General features: G+C 42.6%; 1 protein-coding gene across 1 annotated transcript in view; it reads left to right on the forward strand.

Annotated features, from left to right (window-relative positions):
• Positions 1-20,488, forward strand: part of C8A (complement C8 alpha chain) — a 65,026-nt gene that overhangs the window by 23,000 nt on the left and 21,538 nt on the right. Inside the window, exons 3-7 of the mRNA XM_032650596.1 lie at positions 1,746-1,890; positions 2,874-3,021; positions 8,363-8,552; positions 10,962-11,162; positions 13,174-13,414. Of these exons, the coding sequence (XP_032506487.1) occupies positions 1,746-1,890; positions 2,874-3,021; positions 8,363-8,552; positions 10,962-11,162; positions 13,174-13,414 (925 nt within the window). The remainder of the gene's footprint in view (positions 1-1,745; positions 1,891-2,873; positions 3,022-8,362; positions 8,553-10,961; positions 11,163-13,173; positions 13,415-20,488) is intronic.

The raw sequence follows: 20,488 nt of genomic DNA on the forward strand, positions 1-20,488 counted from the left end.
TCAGCCCTGGAAGCATCTGGAAAAGGCTGCACTGATAATGATGCGGAAACCACTTCCATTTATTGAGCACCAGTGATATGCCAGGCCCAGGGCTAGGTGTGTCCTCAGACCTCCTCTCACTTAGTTCTCACAAAACCCTTTCGAGGTAAGGTCCCATCATACCCATTTTACATACTAGACAGTGGTCGCTCAGAAAAGATAAGTAACTTGCTCATGGGCAGTTGGTCAGTGAATCCAGGATTTGGCCCTAAGTTGGTCTAATCTCATGCTTGTGCTCTTTCAACTATAGGTGAAGGAATCCTAAGTAATTGTGATTAGTGAGGTCAACTAAGCCACCTCATTTTATAGATTGGGAAAGTGAGGCAGAAAGTGCCAGGCTCTGATAACTTTACCCAGCAAGTAATAAATAGATTCAGGTCAGGAACTCAATTCGCTTACTTCTCAAATCATTGCCTTCCTATTTACTTATTAACAGTTTTGAAGCTAGGGCCTGTGGGCTAAGAGACGGCAGAAAATATGGTGCTGACTGACACTCCGTGTGAAGCTCTTCATACAGCATGTTTTATATTGTTATATTTTTTATCCCCTCAACCATCTCTAAGCTTCTTAAAGACAGGGATGGAACTTCAATTTCTTGGAATGTCTTACTGTTCGGCTTCTTCCTGATACGCTAGTATCTAACACTGTACACCCTAGAGAAGACAGTGTCATAAAAACATTGAGCCCAAGGCTGGTATGCATTTTTATTGTTTCTCTCCTTCCTTCAGTAAGTATTTATTCATCTGCAGTCAGAGCTGGACACAGGGTCTCAGATGATGTCTTCAGAGCTCTTTTTGTCTCTCTAATTGTTGGATGGGCTCTTTCTATAATAGGCAAGATGACCACTTGATACCCACAATTCCCAGCAACCTCAGCTAAAAAGAAACTATCTTTTCCAATAGTTCTGAAAGAAACTTCCCAGAGATGACTATGATTTGCCCTAAGGTCGAGTCATGAACCAATCATTGCAACTTGGCACATGATTGGTACTCTGGTTGCCCTGCCTCGTTCACATCCACACGTCCTGTGACTGAGGGGGTGACGTCACCCCCACCTGAACCATACGAGACATGCCACAAGGAAAGAGGAAATGCCATGACCAGAAGAAATTCTTCAAAGGAAAAGTAATAAACATCTTTTTAAAGGTGACTACCATGTAACTGACCATAGATCAAGTGCCAAGTATATGAAGCCAAATAAGACGTGGCCCTCCCTTTGCTGACCCTAACCCTATGTGCAAATTGTCCCTAAACTAGTGAGAAACGTAAACAAAGAAGTGGACAATCAATCACAACCTTATATGACAAGTGCTAGGAGAGAGGGTACATAGGGAACTGAGAATCTATTACTTAGTTAGGGAAGTCTGTTCCCGAGGAGGTAAACTGTGAGTCTTGAAAGATGAATAGGTACTAACTGGCTTCAGAAGGGAGAGACAGAGGTTGTTCCTAGCAAGTAGGAAGACCCTAGAAATAACTAGTCCAAACCTCTCATTTGATGTTTGGAGGCCCTACTCAATATTCCAGCTGGTGACAGTGCCACCTCTGGCTGAACACCGCCATTTATGATCACTCATCCCTGCAAAAGACAGCTTTGCAGGCAGCTCTCAATCATTAGACAGTCATGCCTTATGTTAAGCTGAGACCTGCCTGCACTGATCTCAGTTGATTGATAGACAATGAATGTGTCTGGTTCCAAATCTGATTTAGTACAGATACCGGAGCCTCCTGCAGCCTAACAAGTTCGGGGGAACCATCTGCAGTGGGACTGTCTGGGACCAAGCCAGCTGTCACAGTCCCACAGCTTGTGTGAAGCAAGCACAGTGTGGACAGGATTTCCAGTGTAAGGAGACAGGTGAGTAGCATCTCAGAAGGATAACAGCTGTGCCTGTCAAACTTAATATGCAAAACAGTTCTCCAGGAGCTTGTTAGAATGCAGGCTCCTGAGCCCTTCCCCTAGAAGTTGTTGTTCTGGGGTTTGGGATGGGACCCAGGAAGCTGAATTTTAAGCCAAGTCAGCAGCCCAAGTAAATCTGAGGCAACTTTGCTGGAACACCCATTGAGTTGGAAAAGGTACAATTCACTCATCCATCCGTTCATTGAGTAAATGCTGATTGGGTACATATGATGGCCAGACAATGTGCTACCTGCTGGTGATGCAGAGGTGAAAAGTCCTTGTGCCTGATCTCAGAGTACTCCTAGTCTCTTTGGGAGACAGACCTACAAGGAATCAATGACAGTGTCCTGTGATAGCCAGTGTAATGGGTGTATGTACAGGGTCCAATGTACGGACTCTGGCGGGGGCGCCTAAATCCGCTTTGGGCAGTCAGGGCAGGATTCAACATGGTACTTGAGCTGAGACTTAGAAAATGAAAAAGAGTTTGCTAGGAGACAGAATGTGCAAAAACGCAGAGATTTAGGGACTCACAACGAGCCCAGAATAAGTGCTTTGGGAAGAGAGGCAGGGGATGGGCCAGGTAGGTTACGGGGGGCCAGACAGTGACATTTGGAAGCAGAGGAATGGGGAGGTCCTGAAGGATGCAGAGCAAGGGATGACATGGCCAGACTGGAATTTTAGAAAGATCCCTGGGGCTGCAATGTGGAGACTGAATTAGAGAGAGCAAGCCTGGGGCAGGGTCTGAGCTGGGGGGCTACAGGTGAGAGACATGGAGGCTGGAGGGAGGGCAGAGGCAGTGAGGATGGAAGGAGGATGGAACAGGACTGGGAGGATCGAAGGGCTATTTCAGGGGTGGAACGGACTTGGTGACTATGGATGCAGGTCATGAGGGAGGGGGAGGAGTCCCAGACACTCTAGAAGCATCCACGGCCTCTCCTCAGGTCGCTGCCTGAAACGCCACCTGGTGTGTAATGGAGACAATGACTGCCTGGATGGCTCTGATGAGGACAACTGTGAAGACATCAGGGTCTTGGAAGATGACTGCAGCCAGTATGACCCAATTCCAGGATCAGAGAGGGTGGCCTCGGGGTGAGTCGCTGCCGGCTGGCTGTCGGGAGCAGGGCATGATTTCTCTCCAATCATGAGTATTAGTTTCAGGGAAAGAAGAGGGTCTTTGTGGGGAATCTCTCTGGAGTGTATCCTGTGAGGCCGTCCTCACTATCCCTCTAAGTGGCTTAGTCCATCTGGGCTGCTCTAATAAAATACCACACACTGGGTGGCTTATCAACAACAGAAATGTATTTCTCACAGTTCTGAGGCTGGTAGTCTGTGATCAGGGTGTTAGCCTGGTCAGGTGAGGGTGTTCTTTCAGGCCGCAGACTTCTCGTTGTGCCCTCACATGGTGGAAGGGGCTAGGGAGCTCTACGGGGTCTCCTTGATAAGAGCACTGATGTCATTCACGAGGGCTCCACTCTCATGACCTAAGCGCCTCCCAAAGGTCTCCCTCCAAATACCACCACACGAGGGGTTAGAGTTTCAACATATGAATTTTACAGGACATAGCTCATGTTTTCCCCTTTATGTCTCTGCCCAAGGGTCCTCCTTTCACCCTTTCCCACTCTACTGCTCATTCCTCTTGCCCCAGTTCCATTTCCAAGGCCCTTTTAAGAGGCTACACCTTCCATGAAGGCTTCCAATATCCCCAAAAGACAGCACTTCTCTGGCCCAAGTGCACTTTCCAGTAGCCCTGTTCTTACTCTGCTTTGCACTGTGGTTGCTGATATAACCAAGGCCTTAGGGTGAGATGGGGTGGGGCTTGAATCTCCGCTTTGCCATTGCTGGCTTATAACTCTCAGGCCAGTTTCTTTATCTGTTGAGATTCAATCAGCCTCAATTCTAACTTTACTTCACTGTGCACCTTATGTTCATGTTTAGTCCCTTGCACACATCATACTCTTTTCTTCTCACTTCATAAAGTTAGTTCCTTCTTTCTGAAATGTCCTTCCCTGTATTCCTAACTGGTTAACTTTTTGCCTAGTGTTGTGCCCTGAATTGTATCTCCCTAAAACTTGTATGTTGAAGCCCTAACCCCCAATATGGTCGTATTTAGAGATAGGGCCTTTACAGAGGTAATTAAGGTCAAATGAGCTCATAAGGGTGGGGCCCTAATCCAATAGGACTGGTGTCCTTGTAAAAAGAAGAGACACCAGAGAGCTCTCTCTCACCTCTCACCATGTGCACAGAGAAGGGGCCATGTGACGCTATGGCAAGAAGGTGGCCATCTGCAACCCAGGAAGAGAGGCCGCACTGAAACCAACCCTGATGGCACCTTTCTCTTAGACTTCTAGCCCCCAGGACTGACAGAACATAAATGTCTATTCTTTGAGTCATCCAGACTTGGGTATTGTATTGGGTATGGTACTTTGCTATGACAGCCCAGCTAAGACACCTAGGCATCACCTCCTCTAGCTGGTCTTTTTGACACCCCCTCCCCTCCTCTCAACACTGTCTAGGCTGGCTTAGTCCCCTCCTACTGTTCCCAGCATCCCTGTGTGTCCTACTCTCCCAGGACTTATCCGACAGGGCAGAGACATCTGTTCCCCAGGCTAAGGGGTCCTCATCATTTTCTGCTTCTCCAGCATCCAGCACAGGGCCACACTCATAGTGACACATGGTATTGTTAGTTCCCTGACACTTTGCTTTGGGCCTTGTCCTCTGACTTGAGTATAAACTCTTTGAGGGCCGAGGCTGCTCTGATTCACCTTTTTCATCTCCTCAGCCCTTATGTCAGAGCTTTCCCCATAACAGCCTCTCACTGAGTATTGATCGCAGTGAAACAAATCAATATGACCAACTGGACCTTTACAGATGAGGAAACAGAGAGAGACAGTACTCATCACACAGTGACCCAGCCACATGGCAGCCCACTCTGGGTCAGGTGTGGGTGCTGTAAAATGCAGCTCTCATTCACTGAGGTTTAATTACGTTCAGATCAGAGCCCACAAGGCCTAAAGTATTTACTATCTGGCCCTTTGTAAAAAATAAAATAAGATTTTAAATTAAAAAAAAATAAGATTTCCTACAAGATAGGACAGAATCCTGTAAATGCATGTAGACACACACGTATGAAAAGATGATCAAATTCCTGTTTCTTTTAGACCAATAATATTAGTTTTCTTGGACTGCCATAATGAAGTGCCACAAACTAAGTGGCTTAATCAATAGAAATTTATTTTCTCAGGAGGTTAGAAGTCTCAGAATCAGGTCTCAGCAGGATTGCTTTCTCTGAGGCCTCCCTCCTTGGCTTGTGAATGGCTGTCTTCTCCCTTTGTCGTCACATGGTCTTCCCGCTGTACATGGCTGTGTCCTAACTTCCTCTTCTTAGAAGGATACCAGTCCTACTGGATTAGGGCCCTCCCTAATAACTTCATTTTAACTTAATTACTTCTTAAAGCATCCTATCACCAAAACACAGTCAAATTCTGAGGTTTTTGGAGTCAGGACTTCAACATACAAATATTGGGAGAACATATTTCAGCTTCTAACACCAATAAAAGGGGATTCTTGTTGATTTTGAAAGTGACTGTGGGATAAACAGACTACAAGCATGAAATATTGAGGTTTTGACTTGAAAAACAATTCCCTCGTAATTGACAAAAATATCACAGACCATGACCCTGCTCTCATGTGATTCAATCAGGAGATTTCAAAGGTACTTGCTGATTCGTGTGCTTTGCCACACCTAACACTGAAACCAGTAGAATGGGCCCACCTCCACTCCCAGCAGCTGACATTATGGTGGTTTTTTCATTCATCTCAAGATCTCAGAGGCCTTTCCTGATATCTTATTTTTTCTAATTTAGGCATTTCCCAGTTTTTAATTTTTATTTATTGTTACAGAAGTAATGCCTATTTGAGGTAAAAACTGAAATTCTTCCTTCACTATCCCTCACCTGGTCCCACCCACTCACCCTCTCTCTCTTCCCTCCCTAGAGCTGACCCCGGTTACATGATTTCACAATCATGTAAAAATGCATTGACAACATACACTGTATGGAAGGTGTGCCTATCAGGTGTATTGTGCATTATAGACATAAGTGTATTTTACATAAATGTGATCAGACTACATATTGTCCATAACTTGCTTTTTTCACTTAATAATATATTTTGAAGATTTTCCTCCCATATCTTCTGTTGTCTTTTTCTAGGCAGCATAGTGTTCCTTAACAGGGGTCAGCAGACTATGGCCTGAACACCAAATTCAGTCTGCTGTCTATTTTTAAATAAAGTTTTATTGAAACACAGCTTCTGCCCTACAGTGGAAGAGTTCGGTAGTTGCAACAGAAACCTACTCAGCCTACAAGGCCTAAAGTATTTACTATCTGGCCCTTTGTAAAAAATAAAATAAGATTTCCCAATTCTCCTATAGTATAACTATATAAATTATTTAACTACCTCCTATTGAAAGATAATTAGATTGTTTTCCATTTTTCTCTTATAGACGGTGCTGCAATGAACATTCTTACGTACATAATTTTGTACCCATGTGTGAATATTTCTAAATTCCGAAAAGTAGAATGTCTCTCTTTATTTTCACTGGGGCTTCTGCAATCACATTTTAAAAATATATACAGGCTTTACTTACGGTTAGAGGTTACATTACAATCTTAGGGCTTATTGTTCTTTAGAGTTTTTCTTTGGCCCATTAGAGGGCTGTATTTATCAGCTACAGGCAGAAACATGTTCCACAGGGGGAAAGATAGAAACTGCAGGGTAAAGACTAAGAACCCAGATTGTAGTGTCAAAAAGAATCTAGGAAAAAAATCCAGCTATGACTATAGGCAAGGTACTTAATTTTTCTGAGCTTCAATTTTTGCATTTGCAAAATTGTCATGAGGTTGAAAGTTAATGTATGCTAAATGTCTGGTATAGTGTGTATTCAATTCATCATAGCTATTATTACATCACTTCCACTAATGTGAAGAAAGAGATGGGGAAAGGAAGAGAAGAAGGAAGTGAACTTACATTGAATTTCTACTATATGCCAGGTGGCTCTACAATTATCCATTTATTCCTTTGAAGTAGGTTTTATTCACAGTTTTTCCCCTGCTCATCTACCTTTGTGCCCTTTCACAGAGGACATAAATGAACATGACAAATGCCATGCCAGAGGCGATCACTGAATGCCATGGGAACACAGAGGAAGGACAATCGTCTGTCCAGGATAATCAAAGAAGGCAATACAGAGGACGCAACATTTGAGTTGGGTCTTAAAGGCTGAGTAGGAGTTTGAGAGGCAAAGACAAGCAATCATTTTATTATCCACAACATATGAGGCTTAGATTGTTAGGTCTTATAACTCTTAGCCAACTTTCAATGATTTTGTTCGGTTAACTTTCTCTTTGTATGAGATTAAAGCAGATTTTCACCTGTTTCACATGATTTTTACCTAAATATGGTTAAACCATCCATGACCTAAAACAGAGAACTTGGGCAGATAGATTTGAAATACCCCAGAGAGGGAAGTATGGGAAATATTTCTGGAAAGGTATTGGGCTAGGGGAAAAGAAGTATTACTATCAACTGTACTTCTGTTTTATTCTGATACTCTCATTTAGACTTCACAAAACCCAGGAGAGGTAGTTTTACTATGTCTGTTTTTCAAATGAGGAAAATGAGCTTCAGGAAGTTTCTAGAATGTGTCCAAAGTCACATAGCTAGTAAATGACAGAGCTGGAAATTAAGCAGGCGTCTCCCTGACCTCCACACTGTGCCTCCTCCACGCCAAGGCCTTTCTGAGGATTAGATCATCAGCTTACCACTATGAACTACACCCAATATTTCAAACCTATTTTTTAGCAGCAAAACCTTTTCTGAAATCATACTAACAAAAACAACAGCGACATTTATTTAACACTTCATATATGCTAAGTACTGTTCTTGTTTTAACTCATAGTTTAACTCTGTGAGGGCAGTAGTGTTGGCTGCTTTTTACAAATGATTACACTGAGGCACAGAGAGGTTAAATGATCTGCCCAAGGTCACACAGCTAGATGTGGCAGAGATAGGAAACGGGTCCAGACTGTCTGGTTCCCGTGCTTGGACTCTTGATAATCATGCATATTCTTCTTCAATTTACTCAACAAATATTTAGAGGTGCCTCCCATGTGGGAGCACTGTTATAGATGCTGAACGGAGTTGTCTGGCTGATCTGGTCTAAGGGAACCTGGGGGCCCTGGCCCAGTCCACTCAGTCTCCCATTGTTGCCCAAAGTGGCCCTTAAGGTACTTCAAGGAAATCTGGGGTTCCACAGAACACAGTTTGAGAAGTGCTGCTCAGCCCACCAGCTACTCATGGTCCAGAGGATATTTTGTGCCATCTCTGCTCTTCCAATGCTCTCTCCCAGAAGCTGCTTGCCTTTTCAATTTAGGTATAATGTTCTGACCCAGAAACAAGCTCAGAGCGTATACGATGTCAGGTATTATGGGGGCCAGTGTGAGACCGTATACAACGGGGAATGGAGAGAGCTTCGGTATGACCCCACCTGTGAGCGTCTCTACTATGGAGATGATGAGAAGTACTTCCGGAAACCCTACAATTTCCTGAAGTACCACTTTGAGGTAAGTCTGAACAGGGGTGCTCACAGGCCACTGGGTGGGTGCAGGGAGGGGAAGCTGTTGGTGGAGATAGCTGCCTTGCTTTGGAAGACCTTATTTCCTGTGGGGTTTGCTGGTGGCTGAAGGTCCCACTGCACCTGCCCTCGCGCATGCTTAGTGCTGAAGGGGCAACGGCAGGGCCAGTGAGCCGCATACTGTAAATGGGACCAGCCCCTGCTAGATCTCGGCTCCAGTCCTAAGTCAATAAAATAGATTCGGGGCCTGATTTTCTAGGCTGCTCGTCAGAAGACCTATTTCCAGGTTTTGACTCTATTAGAATAGATGTAAATCAGACCTTGAGCAGCTCACTGCCCCTCCGCGGGCCCAGGTTACTAAGATGTAAAGTGGGGGCAGGACAGGAGGTGGCTGGGGGTTCTGAGAACTGTGCTCCTGCTTCACCGGGAGCTGGTCCTCACTGGTGACCTTCATCTCTTGACTTTCTGTCCATGATTTTGTTGGAAGAAAGGGTTCCGCTATTGCAAAGTGCTTGCAAACTGTTGATGATCCCTAAGAGTCTCTCCCTTTAAAATTCTGCCGTCTCCTGGTCAGCCTGTAGCTCACAACGAGCTCCAGAGCCTGCTCCTGGCCATTCCTTTCTTCATCCCTCACCCTCTGGGTAAGCCGTCTACACAGCAAACCTCACTGCAGGCTTACCATGTGTCAGCTCTTCTATTTTCACACAAATTCTCCCACCGAACCCTCATCACAAGACGATGCGTCAGATATTATTATTGGCCCATTTTAGATATTAAAAACCCCAGAGACTTAGAGGGATAAAGCGCCAGGCTCAGTAGGTAAGCCCAGACGAGATTTAAATCCAGATCTATCTGAACTAAGCCTGGCTATACGTCTTTTAGAAGGGAGGCTAGATTATGCAAATTCTATCTATGTATCATCCACATTCTATCTATAGAGAGAGATGATAGGATGCCAGTACTCTGAACAGTTATCTAGTCACATCCTCCCTCCCCCAAGTTTCTCAAGAGAAAAATATTGACAGAGGATAAGGCCAGGCTTAACTGAGTCTGTTTTTAAGAAACTGGCTCTCACTATTCACAAGAGCCAAGACATGGAAGCAACCTAAAGGTCCATCATAAAGAAGATGTGTTGAATATATACAAAGGAATGTTGCTCAGCCATAAAAAAGAATGAAATGTTGTCATTTGTAGGAACATGGATGGACCTGGAGATTATCGCACTAAGTGAAGTAAGCCAGACAGAGAAAGACAAATACTATATGATATCACTTATATGTGGAACCTAAAAAAATAATACCAATCAACTTATTTACAAAACAGAAACAGACTCACAGACATAGAAAACAAACTTAGGGCTACCAAAGGGGAAAGGGGGGGTGGGAGGGATAAATCAGGAGTATGGGATTAACAGATACACACTACTATATATAAAATAAACAAGAATTTACTGTATAGCACAGGGAACTATATTCAATACTTTGTAATAACCTATAATAGAAAAGAATCTGAAGCTGTATACCTGAAACTAACACAACATTGTAAGTCAACTACAGTTTAAAAAAAAGAAATTGGCTCTCCCCACCCCACTTCCACCTCTGCCATCAGGCTCCGTCTACGAGCTGGAAGACATAGACGGTGCCATTTTTCTAAACTGGAGGACAGTCTAGGGCCTACGTGTCAGGCAAGATAGACTAGGTTATGCTGTGGCAAAAAGGATTCTGAAATCTCAGTGCTTTGAAGCATCAATGCCCTACTTATTCTACTCATCCTTCCTAAGGTGGAAAAGAAACTCTCATCACCACAGACTCTCAGGACCCAAACTGATGGAGCCTCCATCTCAACACATGCTCTCGTGATTACAGGGCAAACCTCTCATAGGCTCCTAACCCTCATTTCCTTGGCTCACGAGACCACGCCTCAGGTCAAGCTAGCAGAGAAATGCAATCCTGGAATGAAATAACCAAACACTTGTGGGTGGTCCCTAAGCATACCTCTGCTTAGAACTATCACCACCTGCATGCCTTTGCCCCTTTCCTCCCAGGTCCACGCCTAGACATGGCTTTCTGTATCTCTCCACTGCAGAGCCAAGCAACCATCTGTTCAAGAAGGATAAGCCCGCTGGAAAGAAATACATGCTCAAAATAATATAGCATTTTATCAGAATCGTGTGTGTGTGTCTGTGTGTGTGTTTAAATAAATATTTTAGCAGTACCACGAAATACTAAGCATTGCTGAATTTTCTGTATTTTCGTATCAATTCGGAATAGCCTTTTAAGAGAGTTATTTATAATGATCTGAAACTTTGGCTATTTTACAAAGCAAAGATTTAAATATTAAGTATGAACTGGAATATAACGCTAGTGCACAAGGCTAACATCTATGTGATGCTTTCCAGGCCCTGGCGGATACTACAGTCTCCTCAGAGTCCTACGATGATGCAAATGACCTTTATTCTAAAGTGAAAAATGACGAGTCTGTGTCGGCTGGAGTGACCATTGGTGTGGGCGTTGCAGTCAGCCCATTTACTGTGACTGCAGGTGTATCTGGGTCACGAGGCAGTTCGGTCTTGAATATGTTACGCAAGTATAATCAGAAGGTATTAAAACATAATGCCCGTGTCACCCAGTATTCCATAATCTATGCTGAACACGTATTACCTTAACTGCATTGAAAAGTACAGTAGTAATTGAACCTTCATTTGCTTGTGTAATTGGACATGTCTGATCAGTAGTAATCATGTTTGTTTTTCTTCTTACGCTTGCCCACGCAGAATCATCACAAAGGGAATAAAATTGCACGATAAGACTAGTACTCTTATCACTTTCCCCATCCTTTTTCATGGTTACCTGGAGCACAGAGGGGAACACGTAGAAGGGTAATGTCTTAAAGAGAAACAGCCAAGCCCTCTAAACCAGACTTGGAAGAATTCTAAAGCAAGCCCGGCTTTTCCAAGTAGATTGGAGGGCTGGCCTGCTTAATGAATCTTTCATTTCTTCATCAAACATTTACCATTAACTGCCTATTATCCGGAGAGGTCAGACAGTGCATCCTTGAGGAAGTTAGGAAGTCTGTCTAAACTGGGATCTAAAGACTAGTACCAGTTGTCCAGATGAAAGGGGCCAGAAGTTAACAGAAGGCTGTTCTAGGTCTGGGAAACAGCATGTGCAAAGGCCTGGAGACGAGAGACGGCCTCACACAAATGTGGGATTGAAAGGACTTCTGCTGGCTGAAGCACAGGTGGGAAGGGAAAGGAGGGAGTGATGAGGATGGAGAAGTAATCAGGAGCTGGAGAAATATTCACTGAACTGATCAGAAATTTACCAAACGCCTCAAGACACTGATACCAGAACTGGGGATTTAGTTAGGGCTCAAAACATTATTTTGGATGATGAAAATACAGTTATAAAAATTAACTTCCTCAACAAATATAAATTACAGGGCTTACCTGGTGGCGCAGTGGTTGGGAGCCCGCCTGCCAATGCAGGGGTCACGGGTTCGAGCCCCGGTCCGGGAAGATCCCACATGCCACAGGGCAACTAAGCCCGGGCGCCACAACTATTGAGCCTGTGCTCTAGAGCGTGTGAGCCACAACTACTGAGCCTGTGTGCCACAACTACTGAAGCCTGTATGCCTAGAGCCAGTGCTCCACAACAAGAGAACCCACCTCAATGAGAAGCCCCGCACCTCAAAGAAGAGTAATCCCTGCTCACTGTAACTAGAGAAAGCCCATGCACAGCAACAAAGACCCAATGCAACCAAAAATAAATAATAAATTTTAAAAATTTATATATATATAAATTACATTCTGGAGCTTTGCCACGAATAAGCTACTGTTCTGAGATCTGACTGTCACAGACTCATGTGGACTTTTCTAAAAGCAGGTGGCTTCTTCCAACTTTCACTATCACTTTGGATCAAGGTTTACATTCCCTGCAAGTAAGGCTCGTACATGACCCCCCTCCTCTTAAACCCATCCAACCTCACCCTGGTCCTGGGGATCCTGCTTTTCTTGATTACCGAACAGTACAAGACCACCACTAGAATGTAATCTCCATGAGGGCAGGGGCCTATCTCATTCAAGATCATGTCCTGTGCACCTAGCATAATGCATGTGACTGTAGGCACTGAAAGGTATTTGTTTAATAAATTAAGTGATATTGGCATTTCCTCATGTCATCAAAATATTCCTAAGCCTAATTTTTAATGGGTACCTAATATTTGTGTAGCAGGTTGCATAATGCAGTGCTTTAATTAGAGCAGGGAGAAATATGGAGGTGAGGTTGGACTGGGGGCCGGACAGAGGACAGGAGCACAGTGAAACACATTGTAGTAACCAACCCAGTGAAAGCTGATGAGAACTTGACCTGGACAGGGGCAGTGGGAACAGAGATGCAGACGTGGGAGAAGAAGCCAGGCTGGTGTCTAATATGTGTTTGCAAAATGTAATAATACTCTGCTATATGTATTTATGTTCATACAGTTACATGTGAATATATTTATATTTCCCACAGGTACTAAATACTGCCCTTTTGCATGATCTCATGTAGTAAAATGTATACTCTCTTTGTTCTCTTCTTCCATTCAATGGCGGTTGCTGTTACTGGCAGATATATAGCTTCATGAGAATTTTCACAAAGGTGCAGACTGCTCATTTTAAGATGAGGAGGGAGAATATCATGTTGGATGAAGTTATGCTGCAGTCATTACTGGAACTTCCAGAGCAGTACGATTACGGCATGTACGCCAAGTTCATCGATGACTACGGCACCCATTACATAACGTCTGGAACGATGGGCGGCATTTTTGAATATATCCTGGTGCTTAACAAAGAAAGAATGGAAACAGCTGGTAAGTAGAACGGGTGCTTGATGCACGCAGTGTTCGATGCGTACGCCAGACATGGTTTGCAATTTTCTAGGCGCTATCAGCCACGCGTGAACTCATTTAGCCTCCATGACAACTCTATAAGGTAGCATTAGTATTATTATTTACAGGGACTTGAGGTTCAGAAGGGTGAAATGACTTGCTAGCAAGCACTACAAACAGGATTTGAACTCAGACTTGTCTAGTTCTCCAGAACCACGTGTCTTCTATCGCACCATAGTTACCTCTTCAATAATAAAGGATCTCTGGGGTTTTGCTATTTAAAATGTTAAAACATTTTAAATACAGATTCTTGGAGTCTCCCTGCCTCCACCAGCCCAGGCTGGCCACTTCCTTCCTTCAACACATTCGTATCAGTTCCACACTGCTTAGTCTTTAAAAACAATTTTCCAAATGTTAATATTTCTCTCCTAATCTAGATAGCAAGATCCTTGAAAGCAAGCATCATGTCTGACAATCTTCCGCCTCTTTAGCACTCAATGCAGGGTGAGCGGGCAAAACAAGACGTGGAGTTTGAAAGCCGGCATTAACTTAGATTCCTGGCTAGGGTCATTCATTAACTCATCCATGTATTCATGTATCCATTCTTTTATAATTCAAATATCTATTGAGTATCTATTATGTGTTTGTGCTAGGGATACAAAGGTGAGCAAATCTAAATGCGGTCCTTAACATCTTGTAGCACAATACAAACTGCAGATTGAAACCCAACAGTAGGTCTTTTTTTTTTTGAGTGGGAGAACTTTACAGGTTTTTTTTTCTTGAATTTTATTTTATTTAATTATTTTTTATATAGCAGGTTCTTATTAGTTATCTATTTCATACATATTGTGTATATATGTCAGTCCCAATCTCCCAATTCATCCCAGCACCACATCCACACCCCCTGCTTTCCCCCCTTGGTGTCCATACATTTGTTCTCTACATCTGTGTCTCTCCAATAGTAGGTCTTGATATCGATGTACGGAACACAAACATTTTGAACAACACAGAACAGAATAAAAAATATCATAGTGGGTTGTAGGTAGCAAAGATAAATTATTGCTTCAAGAAAATTTTGCCAGTTAAAGACATGGACAGAGTCATGATACAAAATAAATAGTTCAGGAGAGATCAGTGTAAAAAGAGTTTGGAAAAGTTAATTCACGTGGATCTTTTTAGAGTCACTCAAAAACATGAGGAAGGAAAAAGAGCTAACATTTGCTGAGTACTTACTAAGTTCCAGGACTGTTGCGTACATTCTCATTTAATTTTCTTGACAACATTTGGAGGTTAGTGTAATTCTAGTTTTAGCCCCAGAAAGGCTGAGGCTCCTTAGGGACGTTAATTACTTGGCCCAGGGCTGCAGGAAGCTGGCGTCAGAGCCCTGGACCTGGGGTCTTTCCACCACATGGCTGTGGTAGACCCTTTCATTTAGGCTCCGTCTTTGGTGGTGGATTACTAATTAATTGCCTGGGGTATCTCGAGCCCCTCCTCTTTAAAATCTGTGAGGCAGAAATGGGCTTCCAATGTGGTTAATATTCAAAAGGAGCCCACTAACGAATTGTCCCAGGGATAATTACCTCAGCTCTGTTTATAGAAAACCATATGTCGATAATAGCACAATTTGCTATTTGGGAAGAGCTGATTTTCTATAAATCCGGAAGGTTAGTGTTGCTTTTCTATAAATATGGAAATGTGCTAATCATCACCTCATCTGCTGGAGACTGCTAATAAATCAGAATGTCATTTACATATTAACCTACAAAGAACAAAAACATCTACCTTCTTTCCCTTTGACAGATAGAATCATGCACACCCTTCTATGTTTGATGTTTGTCTAATTTTCTTTGTCGCTTTCTCATCCTCTCTCTCACTCCCTTTCCCCTCTCTCTCTCTCTCTCTCTCTCTCTCTCCCCTTTTTCAATGTCTTTTTTCTCTCTGTGTATCTTTGATCTAATGACTTTAACAATATTTATATTCTATCAAGTGCTTGTTTCTAAGAAATACCCCGTGTGGTATACATTCATGTCCTCAAAGAGCTGAGCTTGGAATGGAATGATTTAAGTGAACACACGGGCTGGTTTGCTCTGGGGGGATCTTTTGTCCTTGGGTTTGCCTCAGATTCTCTATGGGTTCATCCCAGAGGACGCACGAGGCTGTTTTCTTCTAATGTGTTCTTTAGATAAAATGCTTCTCCCCCAAAGAGAGCATGAAACCATCCATCAAAAATCAGGGGATGTCTTGGATGTTGGGGAGGTGATGTTAGACTTCAGTGGGACCCTAGACTTTCCTCAAGGGCTGCTGCTGACAGCTTTCTACCTTCTACAGGAATCAGTATGGATTGGGGCTTGAATTTCTGGATTTAGATTTTTTTTCTCCTTCACCTCTTCTTTGGAGCTCCTATTATTTGTCTTTGTATAAAGATCTGACAAAGAGAATAGTGCATTCACCATCTGGCTGCTCTGGAGTCTGGCCCTATTACAGAGCTGATAATTTACCTAGGACAGGGCAAGTACTTCAGTGACACCATTCTATTCATGTACGTTCCCTGCCTTCTTTTGCACATGCTGTGCTGTCAGCCTCCAAAGCACTTTCCTGTCTTGCCAACCTGACAGATTTCAACTCATTCTTTTGAACTTGTATGGGCAGCCCCACCTCCCTGAAACCTGCCCTGATATTCCTCTGCACATTCTTCCATAGTTTTGTTCGTTCAGACATGCATTCATCAACCATGTTAACTGAGTTTGTATCATGTGCCAGGTGAACAAAATCGACATGGTTCCGGTTCTTGCAAAGCTCACAATCTAGGGGAGGAAACTAAATAAACAGCCAAAACCCCAGATGTCATCCTTGGTTCCTCCTTTACTTCTTGCCCCTCATCAGTGAGACCTGTCATCTTTACTTCTAAAGCACATGTGGCATCTGTCCACGTCTCTATTACCATCTAACTGGTCCAAACAACTATGATCTCTCATCTGGCCACTGCTAGAATATGATAGCATTTTTTCTTTTCTTTCTCTTTTTTCTCTTTCCTTTCTTTCTTTCTCTGTGTTCTTTTCTTGTTGTTGTCATCGTTGCTGTCCCGCTCACACTCTAACACAGCAAGCTTATTTTAGCCTACAGCCTTGGTACTAGCTATTCTCTCTGTCTGGGCTATCCTCCTCTCTGATGTTTTCATAGCTGTATTCTAATCATTCAGATCTCAACTTAAATGCCCCCTCTTCAGAAAGGCCTTTTCTGACCATGTGGCAAGTCCCTCTTTGTTATAGCACCCTATTTTAATTCTCAGAACATCACTATATATTCTGTAATTACCACGCTCACATGCTTATTTGTTTATTGTCAACCTCCTCCTTCTAGTATGCATGTTCCACGAAATCAGGGGTCTCATATGTTTTGTTCACTGTTATATACTCATCTCCTAGAACAGTGTCTGGCCTTAATAACTTCTGTTGAGTCAGCTAATGAATAGATACATATAAAATTGCAAACTGTGATAAGAGCTGGCTAGAAAATGAACAGGTCGTAGAAATAGAGAAAAACTGTGAGTGGAAAAGGAGAAGACAATCACTTAGTTTAGGGTTATCTGGGAAAGTGTCTGGGATTAACTGGGATAAGGTCCAAGAGACATTCAGAAGGAGACTCCAAAGACAAGAAAGAGGGAGGATGTCCTGGGCAGAGTGGACGGCCTGCCATGTTTGAGAACTGAAATAAGCAACGTGTGGCTAAAGCCCGCGGGTGAGGGGAGGATGGAGGGAGCTGAGGTTGGAAGAAGCTGCAGAGCGTCTTGCTGGTCAAGGTAAGAAGTATGGACCATGTCTGCAGTGAAACGGGAAACCACTGCAGGGTTATCAGCAGGGCACTGCCATGGTCTAATCTCTGTGTCAGCAGGTCGTTCCACTACTATACAGAGTACAGATTACATGCGTTGAGAGTGGACTCAGGGAGCACGGTTAGAAGACTTGTTGACATCCAGGTAGGGAACAAAGAATGGAGATGAAAGAATATGACTGATTAGGGACATATTTTGAAAGCAGAGTTTAGATAATTTGCAGATGGCCTGGGTGTGAATTGTGAGGTGTACTCCTTCTACATTACATTACATTATATTTACATTATATTATATTACATTACATTACATTATTTTCCTTCTACATTATATTTCTAACACACACACACACACACACACACACACACGCACACACACGCACACACACACACATTAGGGCAAGAAGAACATGACGAGTTTGCCTGGGAGGGCCAGCTTCCTGGGAGAGATGTCTCTCAAAATGCAACATGAGATAGAGTTTCTTAGCAGTTAAGGAATCTAAGTAAATCTGATAAGATACCTCCATCAGGGATGCTGTAATAGAAACCATGCCTGGAATAGAAAGTAAACTAATAGCCCTCAAGGCTCTAAAAGTTCATGATTCTATAGTTTGGGGCCATATTGAAAGGGCTCTGCAAAGACCTTAACAAAACATGACTTCTATTGATGCCCTGCTGGTGAGAAGCCAGTAGCATCTCATGGCCCCATTTAAAAGCCATTAGGCAACGCGGTAGTAAAAAGAGTTCTTTTTGCAAAGATGTCTTTGCTTTTCACGTAGGTCCTGCCATTTAAAAGCTAAAACTTTGCATCTCTGAGTCTCAGTTTTCCCATAACTAATGTATGGATAATAAACTACTGCAAAAGGCTCTTATGAGAATTAACTCTAAAAAGCATGTGATAAATAAAACACGGTCTAAACAGTAGTTACTATTATGGTTTACAGTTTTAGGTGGGATCGTAAGTAGCAAACATCATTTGATCAAGGACTATGGAATGAAAAAATATGCCGGCAGATGGTAGCAAGGAATCCAGATTTTGGAGTCAGACACATCTGGGTGGGGATCTTGGTTCTACCAGTTAACAGTTGCATGACCTTGATCAGGGTACTTGATTTCTCTGAGCCTTAGTTTTTTCAAGACCCAAATAGGAATGATAACAAGGGTTTGTTTGAGACTAATTCCAAGTACATCTTGCATGATAAGTGTTTAAGTAGATAGTTTTCCCTTTAATGCAGGATATTAGGATAGCTTAGTGTTTGAAAATACGGGTTCTGTCACTTATTAGCTGTGTGATTACCAGCAGATAATTTAATCATTTCAAGTCTCAATTTTCTCACCTGTTAAGCTGGAGGTATTAATGGCATTTGACTTATAGAGTAATTGTGAGGAATAAGTGAACTTATCTACAGAAAATATTTAGTGTAATGCTCAGGCTCTAATGAGCACTCGATAAGCATCAATTGCTGAAAAAGGTTCTAATTTAGATTCCTTGGGCTCAAATCTCATCTCCATCACTTATCAACCATGTGATCCTCAGGCAAATTAACTGCTTCATGCCTCAGTTTCCTGTTTCCCTAAATGAGACAATGACAGTAATATTTCTTAGGGTCGTTATGAATATAAAATGAAACAATCTGTGTGATCAGGTGGCCCAGTGCCTGGCATGTAGTAAGAGTTTAAAAATGGTACCTATTATTGCTGTACTATGTTGATTTACCATATTTATTATTCCCTGCTTTCCAGTTGTTAACTCTATAATGTTAACTGTCCTCTCATCTGTAAAGTGGGGACAATAAGACAACATATCTCCTAGGGCTCTGCAATTAGTCAGCTCTGAAACACTGTTCAAATGGAAGGGAAATCATTATCATTATGTCCAGCCTGCAGTGGGCAATACTTCTGCTGTAGACTTGGAGACTCATCAATCATGCCTCCTCCCCCACCTGCCCATTTTTTAAATCAAGGTCATTCATTTCTTTCTCTAGAGCTTCATCCAGTTTTGGAGGGACTGCTCCTCCCATCGATCAAGGTCAATTTGAATTCTCATCACTATCTTTCAAGGTGGTAACAACTCTGCCTAAATCAGTGCCTGCATTCCATTATGCCTCCCCTTGATGGCTGCCAGATGACAGTGACGCTGGAAGAGATCCTTCTAGTGAGAGTATAGTACATTCAGCCAGTTATTGACCATTGCCCTCTAGCTGGGGTCCTTGGCCAACTGGTCTACCACCTAACACACTGGGTAGCAAAAGTCACAGGGACATGACTAAAATCTCACTAAAGCTGGTATCAATTATACTTCTACATTCTCTTCCTCCATCTTCCTTTTCTCTATTTATTCATTCCTTCAGTTTTCCATTCAATATTTATTAAGCCCACATAACATGGTAAGCACTGTCTAGATACCAACATGGGTCCTCTTATCTCATATAGAAGGTAATGGGGTTTCTCTGTTCTAATCATCTGATTATAGTCGGGGATGACTTATTAAAGGACAACCAAATTGATTACTACCTGAAATGGATTAACAAATTATCTTTTTATTCACTGTACTTAGAATTAACTGGTTCTAATAAAATATATTTACATCGAAAAACTCCTAAGGTTGGTAAAATATAATCATTTACATCTGGCATTGAAGATGATATTCATAATAGCTTATAAGGAATTATATTATTATTTTTCCCGATTTTATAGAGAGAAAGCTGGGGTCCAAAGACCCAAAGTAAATGGCTTAACATGATTCAGTTAGTTTTTAACTAAGGTCTTCTGATGTAGAGCTCGTGTATTGTCCCACACCATTTCCCCACACTTCTGTCATTCATTCTGATACTATATTCCAGGGGCTTAGACTCTAGCAGCACTGGTAAGATGGCCAACAGTTAACGAACACTTCATTATGTGGCAGACACTGAGTTAGGCACTTTAAATGCACTGTCTCATTTAATCCTCAGGAAAGACTGGGGAAGAGGATACTATAATCCCCAATTTACAAATGAAGAACTGAAACTCAGCAAGGTTAAATAACTTGTGCAAGGTCAAGGTCATCTTGTTATTATGGGTGGAGCCAGAAGTCCACGTGAGAACCTGTGATGTAAACCAACATGATGTAATGCCTCAGAGATGTTTTACCTAGGATTTTTCAAACTGCCGGCCACAGCCCATTAGCAGATTGTAAGAGAAATTTGGTGGGTCATGACCAGCATTCAACAAAATGAAATAGAATAC

This window comes from Phocoena sinus, chromosome 1 (assembly GCF_008692025.1).
Source record: "Phocoena sinus isolate mPhoSin1 chromosome 1, mPhoSin1.pri, whole genome shotgun sequence".
Lineage (NCBI taxonomy): Eukaryota > Metazoa > Chordata > Mammalia > Artiodactyla > Phocoenidae > Phocoena > Phocoena sinus.